The sequence below is a fragment of the Gracilinanus agilis genome, chromosome 5 (genome assembly GCF_016433145.1).
Source record: "Gracilinanus agilis isolate LMUSP501 chromosome 5, AgileGrace, whole genome shotgun sequence".
Classification (NCBI taxonomy): domain Eukaryota; kingdom Metazoa; phylum Chordata; class Mammalia; order Didelphimorphia; family Didelphidae; genus Gracilinanus; species Gracilinanus agilis.
In genome coordinates, this window is record NC_058134.1 from 22,681,730 (window position 1) to 22,689,830 (window position 8,101).

Sequence of the window (8,101 nt, forward strand, 5' to 3'; positions counted from 1 at the left end):
TGTAAATGCTATATGTCTAAACTAGTTGTTTTTATTTTTCAGTCCCAGTTAGCAAAGCAACCACCGACAGCAGCTGGACGGCCAGTGGTTAGTATTATGAATTTTCACAAATTTCAGAAAAAAGCAGGAATATATATTATTTTGGCATTTTTTCCTAATTGTATATATCACATGGGTGTATATCTAGTTGTAAAGATAGAGCTGAAAACTTTGTCTTTTATACCATTTCAAGAAATAATTTAAAATCTGAAAGCATTTATAGGCAGTCTACAATTGAGGGTGAAGTTATATTTCAAATATCATTTAAACTGGCTGTTTAGAATTCTTTTCTCATAGAAGCAATAGTGGTTTAGGTTTCCAGGCATTACATGTGAAGAGGAAGTGTATGGAGCTTTAGGAAGACTGGGGTTAAATCTGGCCCCTGATATACATTGTATGACCTCAGACAGGTCACTTAACTTCTCAGTACCCCAGACAACTCCCTGAGACGAGAGTCTCAGTACAACCTTGTATCATACTAAGGGTGCTAGAGTACCCATCATCCATGTGTAACTATATACATATATATATAAGCTGCAGTCTAAGAACAGTAACTCCCTACCCATCCAGTGTGAGAACTTCTTCCTTCCCCACCATTCAGGACTCCTCAGAACTAAGGTCAAGGGCTATGAAGGCCCAGGGCTGGGAGAAGATGATAGTGAAACAGAATGTTCTTCTCCAGCCACCCTTTGCCCTTTGTTTCCTAATTAATATTGTTTTGGAGTTCTCTTTGGTGGTGTCCTATACCCTCACTAAATTGTAAGTTTCTTCAGAGGAGGAGCCACTTGGTATTTACGCTAGCACCAGCATAGGACTACCCTCAATATGCGCTTATAAATATTGGCTAGTTTCAATTCACTTTTTTTTTTTTTTTTTTTAAGTTTTTTAAACCCTTAACTTCTGTGTATTGGCTCTTGGTAGAAGAGTGGTGGTAAGGGTGGGCAATGGGGGTCAAGTGACTTGCCCAGGGTCACACAGCTGGGAAGTGTCTGAGGCCAGATTTGAACCTAGGACCTCCCATCTCTAGGCCTGACTCTCAATCCACTGAGCTACCCAGCTGCCCCTCAATTCACTTTTGAGGCAAGGAGCCAGGTGGTCATAAATGAGGACAAGGTAGTTCATTGAACTGGAAACCCAGCACCCTGTTTTTTTCTAGGGCTTCTTTTCCTTCTACTTTTAATAGAACAGAGATTAAAGCCAGATCACTGTAGGAAGTTTCCAACTAAAGAATGTTTATTAAAATAAATTTTGGGTTAGGTTAAAGTGTATATACAAAACTGAAAAAAAATTGCCAGTCAAATTGAACAAGATAATAAAAGGAAATACTTAGTCTGTTTAATAAAACAAACTTTCTTATACTTTAGAGGTTCCATCTACATCCAATTAAGTATAAAATTACAAACTATTGTTATTTGTTAAAACATTCTCAACTGTTCTTACTGCCAAAGCTCAGTAGTCTTGCTTGTGATATTGTATGTACTTAAAACTATAAATGGGTTTCATAGGATCATAGGCTTAGAGTTGGAAAAAGCCTTAGAGACCATTTAGTTCAAGACCTTCATTTTACAGATGAGGAAACTCAAGCACAGAAAGCTAAGTGACTTGCACAAGGTCATCTAGATAACAACAAGAAGACCAGTTTGAAACTTGGCTCTGCTGCTTCCCATCTCTGTAACCCCGGGCTACATCTAAGTCCATATTTGGGATTCTAGTTATACTTCAGTTTTTTCTCTGAGATGGAATTCTCATCATGGAATTCTTTTCATCCTCATGTTTTATCTTTCAAAGTTTGACTGTCCGTCTCAAATATTCTTCTACATGTCCTCGTTTCCCTTACAAACAATTAACAAAGTCATTGTGTGCAGAAGGGTCCAGGCTCCAGATGTTCCCAAGTGTGGCCTTCTCAGGGCAGAATCATTCATGGGTAGCTTTCTGTAAGAAGTAACAGTGGAATGGATGATGTAGTAGAACCAATGGCTATTTTAGAGGATATCATTTCTTTGGTACTAAAAGCTTCAACTTTGTTGGTAAACTTCCTCAATTCTCCTGTTACTGTCTTGGCACAGGATTCCTCTCCACGAGTTCCTGGTGGTTCCCCTCGAACACCTAATAGAGCAGTGTCATCCAATGTGGCCAGCGTGTCGCCCATCCCTGCTGGGTCCAAAAAAATTGATCCAAATATGAAAGGTATTAAAGGCTTTTAGACCTTTTTCAGCACATGAGTCATATTGCTTTAATTGATTGTAGAAGACATTATTTACACAGGACTAACTTGAGATAAAAATGAATGTATGCAGATTCTCAAAATCAAGGCTGATTTGGGTTAATAACTCAATAGCTCCTCAGTTAAAGTTGTTGGTTTTTTATCAGTGCCCTTCTAGACCCTTAGCACCAAAAGGCAAGGAGTTTACAATATCTGAATTATTTCTCCTCCCAAGATGCTCAGTACTCAGGCCAGAGAAGGCCCTTCCTGTGTGTGTTTTTTGATTAGGTTGAGTTTACCTAACATTATTTACCATATAGGGAAGAACACAGAGGCTTTGTTAATAAAAATGTTTGTTTTCATATAGCTGGTGCTACAAGTGAAGGGGTACTCGCTAATTTCTTCAATAGCTTGCTGAGTAAAAAAACAGGCTCCCCTGGGGGCCCTGGCGTTGGTAGCAGCAGCCCTGGAGGTGGTGGGGGCAGTGGCGGCGGCAGTTTACCATCGTCGGCAAAAAAATCAGGTATAGTAGACTCCGGTAAATAATTGACTTTACATTTGTGTTAATTGTTATTATTTATTTTCACAAAACCAAGTTTTAAACTTTTTATAGAGGAGAAGCTGAGGCACAGTAAGCTTATGATTTAATAGGAGAATTAGAACCAAAATCCAATGTTCCTAACTTGTAAAATACTCTGAAATTTTGGGGAGAGAAGGTCTCGCTGTGATCTTCCCAAGTACCCTAGGAAATATTTACCTTGGAAGTCATAGAACTTCTGATCCTTAATCCTCAGACTCTGGGCTAATTTTGTTACCTGGACCACAGCCTTTCTGAAGCTGTACGGTGGGAGGTTACATGAAACAACTGAAGGAGCTCCCTAAAGACTGATTCCATCCTGGTATTGCAAAATAAGCCTTGTGTAGAAAGCTGTTCTTTAACTTGGAAAAAGCAGGAGAAAAAGTAATCCAAAATGAAGTGTATAGTTTGAAAGACCATAGTAACGTTTTTGTTAAAAAAGGATCCATTGCCCCCTAGTGGTATTTTCTGAAGAATTATGCTCCACTGGGAACTTGGATCAATTATGGAACATAGCAGAGGATTAAATGAACCCCCCAAAAAATCATTTCCTGGCACCCTACTGCATTATCCCTACTGTATTATCGGGTTAATCCTGGAAGTGATCCTCTGCCTGAGAGGTCCAGGGCCCTTGGAGTCATCCCTTGGCTGAAGGACACGAAAGAGAACAGGTCAGGCCAAGCTAGCAGAGAATCTCTTCTGAAACATTTGGACCTGGATCCCCTCAGCAATTCAGACATAAAGTCCTTTAGTCCTACAGCCTGTCCTACGCTGTGCCTCTAGTTTTTAGCCTCAGATTAGCAGGTACAGGCACACATGTGGAAGTGCTAAGTCATATTAGGCAAAGTTAAATCAACTTGGTTCCTTGGTGATCTAGAACCTACTATTCTTTTAAGATCAAATTGGAACCTAATCAGCTTATGGAAATAGGATGTGGAGATTTAGAAAATGCTCATGTTTACATAATTCTATTGCTTATCACTTTTACAATCTCAGAATGGGGTACGGTAAGGATTGGAGAACAGTCTTGAAAATGATGGAATGAACTGTGTGTGTTAGATGAGTTGAAGTCCCCGAAGTATGCTTGCTATTGGATTCTAGAAATATGGACATTTTTGCTTATATGACGCAAAATGTAGGCCTGGATTTTGAGTAGTTACCCACATTGTCTTTTTGAACCATAATATTTATCAGTTAGTTGTATTTGGTACTTTTGTGTCATTTTTTTATCCATCATCACAGAAGATGTTTTATAAAAGCACTAACTAGACGCTGACTTGATTTCAACCCATTTTTACATGGATCAGCAGCTTTTGAGATGTTCCTGTTAATAGATCCTAAAATTTTAAATATCCGAGTACATGTTTTGTCTCCCACTGCCCATTACAATGGTGGCTTCTTGAGGGTTAGAGTAAGCTGCCTTTCTATTCCTGGTGCCTTGTCCAGAACCTTACATATTATAGGCCTTAAAAATGCAAGTTTGAATGTAAAACCAATTGGCATAAAGACTAGGCCCCAGATAATGATCAGTGGGTGTCTTTAACTAGGGCTCTGCCACCATCTTGTTACAAATACTAAACGAACTTCCTCTGGAAGTTTCACCCAAGATTATCCCCCTCCACAATTGCAGCTGAGCCCTTGTGGTGCTTAAAAATTAAGTTGCAAATGAAGATAGTCACAGTCTTTGGACATGGGGAAAAGAGACTAGAAACAGATTTTTGCATATTGGGAATAGATCTCAGTGAGAAAGTACATGGAGTTGAGGGTGGCATGGACTCAGGGACACCATAGGCTAAATGCAGCCTCTGTCACTTACTAACTGTGGGACCCTCAGGCAACTCTAAGGCTGCTCTATTCATTGTAGGAGCGTTGCCAGAGTTCTCACAATGATGAAACCATTGATTGTGGGGATGTGGCAGGGGGAGATGGGCTCATTATTTGATAGTTACAGCAGAATAGAGAATGTATAACAGAGTATAAAAACCATAGGCCAGTTTTTAACAGGTTTGCTCTTTGCTACTCTTCAAAAAGGCAATTGGGATGACCCTTAGATAACAGACAAAGGCTTTCAGATTTTGTGGGGTTAATCCCCTGGGTAGATACTATTTTGTATTGCTTAGAAATTAATATTCTAACTTTGCCATACTGCTAGATTGACTTTTATCCTAGTTGTTGCTGACGAGTCATATAAAATACAGAACTCAAACTTTTGGGGATTTTTATTTAGGGGTTTCTTCCATGCAGGCAGTTTTAAGTTTGGCATCTATTTAGTAGGCAAGACTTTTTTTAACTGAATACTTTGCAGAATTTACTGTGTAATACACACTTTTAAGCTTAGTTCATGCTTAGATTTTTATTAGGAATATTATTGAAAGTGCAGCACTTTTTCTTGTAAATTTACCTCTTTTTTTTTTGGTTTGTTTTTCTGTAGGCCAGAAACCTGTCTTGACAGATGTTCAGGCAGAATTGGACAGAATTTCACGAAAACCTGATATGGTTTCCCCCACAACACCAACGTCCCCAACAGAAGGAGAAGCATCTTGAAGATACCAAATAAAGCCATTTATTCAGTTTTCTGAGATAATGTAAACTTGTCTCTGCCTTTTCCTTCAAAAGTGGAAGTAGGGAGCTGAAACATTTTTTTTCAGAAGGATAAAATTGCTGTCTTTTTTGTTGCCCAACTTTACAAAAAGGGACCTGTACAAATGGAAAATTAAACTAGACTATGTTGGACTCCTGTGTGCATTGCCACTTTGCATAAGGAAGTAATTTTGAGATTTTGAAAACTCAAAATAATTTCTAAAACTGCAATCTGTCCATTTGATCTTATTCTAACCACCATTTGGGGTTTGTTTTTGTTTTGCTTCATTTTTTAAATGGGAGGGTTTGGGAGGTAAGCAATATGCAACTGGGCACCAGACAGACTCAGAAATCCCTGCCTGTTTTAGAGTTAGGGTTGTTAAGATGGTTAAGATGGTAAATGAATTAACCTGTTAGTTTTCTTGGAAGACAGATAATCATTTTGTTCACTCTTTTGTGCACCAACATGAATGAATTCAGATTCTGTTTACTGCCACGTGTGGAATGTGCTCACAAAGCTCCTGGATCTCATTTGGACCACTAAGTTCTATCGAAAGTTGTGGGACAGCGTCATCTCCCAAGTAGATGGATGACCTAGGGAAATGTTGACCAAGTTTGATTTAATTAACTAGCAGAAGAAGACAGCCCACTGCCTAATATGTAATAAAGAAAAATGCAGAGGTTATCAAAATGAAAAGAAAAACAATTTACATATTTGTTTCTCTGTGGCCCAGCCTTAATACTTACTTTATGTTTTCCATATTACCATGATGGTTTCAATTATCAGTCTTTTAAACTGTAATCAGTTAATAAAGTATTTATTCTCTGCATTCAGATTTAAATAATTCTTTGCATTCTCTTTGTGTAAATTTGTATTTATTAATTAAAAGCTAAGGTTGGCCAGTATTTTTACTTGTTTGACTCGGTAGGATTATTGAGCATACCTATATTTTCCCCTCTCTTCATCCAAATTTTCCCAAGACAAAAACAGTTCAATTTACTGTCAACTTCCTTGATTTTGTATACCAAGGAAATAATCAGGAACGGTGTATGGTTTGTTTGCTTTTGATGAGCTCGCTTCCTCAAGGATGGAAAATTTCCACACCCCAGAACCTTCTGTCAGCATCCAGCCTCAGATTATTTAACAGGAGAAGCTGCTTTTAACACTTGGTCAATATGCTCATAGTGACCAACTCCCTTCCTGATCAACACATGTCATTTCTCCAATATTTTAATTTTGTTCCCCAGTTGTTGTTTTTCAGTAGCTGGGATTTTAGAGTCTAATTATAATACCATTAAATCAGAAGACCTTTTCATTGATCAGTTGGCAAATACAGCCATGGTATTTTACCAACTTAAGCCAAGTCAGGTGATTTTAAAAAAAAAAATTGTTTGTTTTCCTTTAAATGAGATCGCAATTTTTTAAGCTTAAAAAATATCCTCTATATTCCTAAGACATTCTTTAGAAGGCCCTGAAGCATTTAAGGAAAATCAATCATATCTAAGCAAAGTCATTTTTCAAGAGATCTTTCAAAATCAATTTAGTCATAGAAAAAGCATGTTGGTTTCCTGTACCTCTGATTTGAGCATAAATACTGAAGGCGTGGTGAGAAGAGAAGCTTTCTAGCTTCCTACATAAAGGAGTACTTGGGGGGAAAAGGACGTTCCTTCACACTGAAAAGTCAATTTGAAAAAATTTTCTTAAAATATGCTTGAGCTATGTAAAACATACCATTGACAGAAGAATTCAGCACAATAAGGGGTTATGGAAATATATTGTAATGATACCAAAAGAGAACGCCATGGAATGAATGGGAAGACCAATAAAATCAATGCCCAATCTGTGTCTCTGAGTGCCTAGAATATCTGTTTCTGTGTTGGCGTGCACAGAATGATGAGTCGTTTCCTAGCCGGCATGGAAATGTACCAGAAAGCTCTCGGACCGAGTCCATTTGTTATTGTATTGACTGGCATCACTGAGGCTAGTTTCTCTAGAGCAGAGGTATCAGACATGGCTCCGACCAAATTAAAATGTAATTGGAAAATACTTAATAAAATGAATAAAAACACCGTAGAGCATAGTTAATGTTAATATGTGTTTTTCCAAATATGCATTCTGCAAGAATCCTTTTATAAGAAGTTTAGTGGCCCTATTTTTATTTAAATTTGACACCACTGTTGGAGAAGGTTCAGGTGGCACTAATCCCAACTCCTTACGTTTTAGCATGTCTGGGTGCTATGATTATTTTGGTATTGATTAAAGGAAGAGAATTTGTTTATGAACATCTCAACTGTTCAAACTTCAGATATCACATTTTTGAGGCCCTTTGTGAGACTGGGCACATAATACAAATGTTAAAGCAGTGTCCGTTACATATTTCTTTTTTGACTTTTACAGTAAAATGTTTTGGTGTTTTTTAATTGTTGAAATGACAAAATGCTCTATTTTGAGTTCTTCCATAGAGTTGTCATCTTATGTAAGATGTTGATGCCATTTTAAAATACTTTGCCCCTTTTCAGAAATTCTTTATGTAAAAGAGAGTCAGATTGAGTCCTGTACCAAAGAACTATTTCTTATCGAAAGTTTATTTGCCTTAATTTAAGGAAATGTGAGAGATGGATTAGAAATATAAAGAGAATCTTGCCTAAAGATTATTTAAATCTTTCACTGTCACCCTTTTAGCACCAAAAATGTCATAGTA

The 8,101-nt window shown here is 37.6% G+C and overlaps 1 protein-coding gene across 2 annotated transcripts in view; it reads left to right on the forward strand.

Annotated features, from left to right (window-relative positions):
* Nucleotides 1-7,461, forward strand: part of DYNC1LI1 (dynein cytoplasmic 1 light intermediate chain 1) — a 47,073-nt gene extending 39,612 nt beyond the window's left edge. For both annotated transcript variants that reach the window (XM_044679956.1, XM_044679957.1), the window contains 4 exons: nucleotides 43-87; nucleotides 2,106-2,226; nucleotides 2,610-2,765; nucleotides 5,251-7,461. In XM_044679956.1, coding sequence (XP_044535891.1) covers nucleotides 43-87; nucleotides 2,106-2,226; nucleotides 2,610-2,765; nucleotides 5,251-5,363 — 435 coding nt within the window. In that variant the 3' untranslated portion in view covers nucleotides 5,364-7,461. The remainder of the gene's footprint in view (nucleotides 1-42; nucleotides 88-2,105; nucleotides 2,227-2,609; nucleotides 2,766-5,250) is intronic.
* Nucleotides 7,462-8,101: the final 640 nt, after the last annotated feature.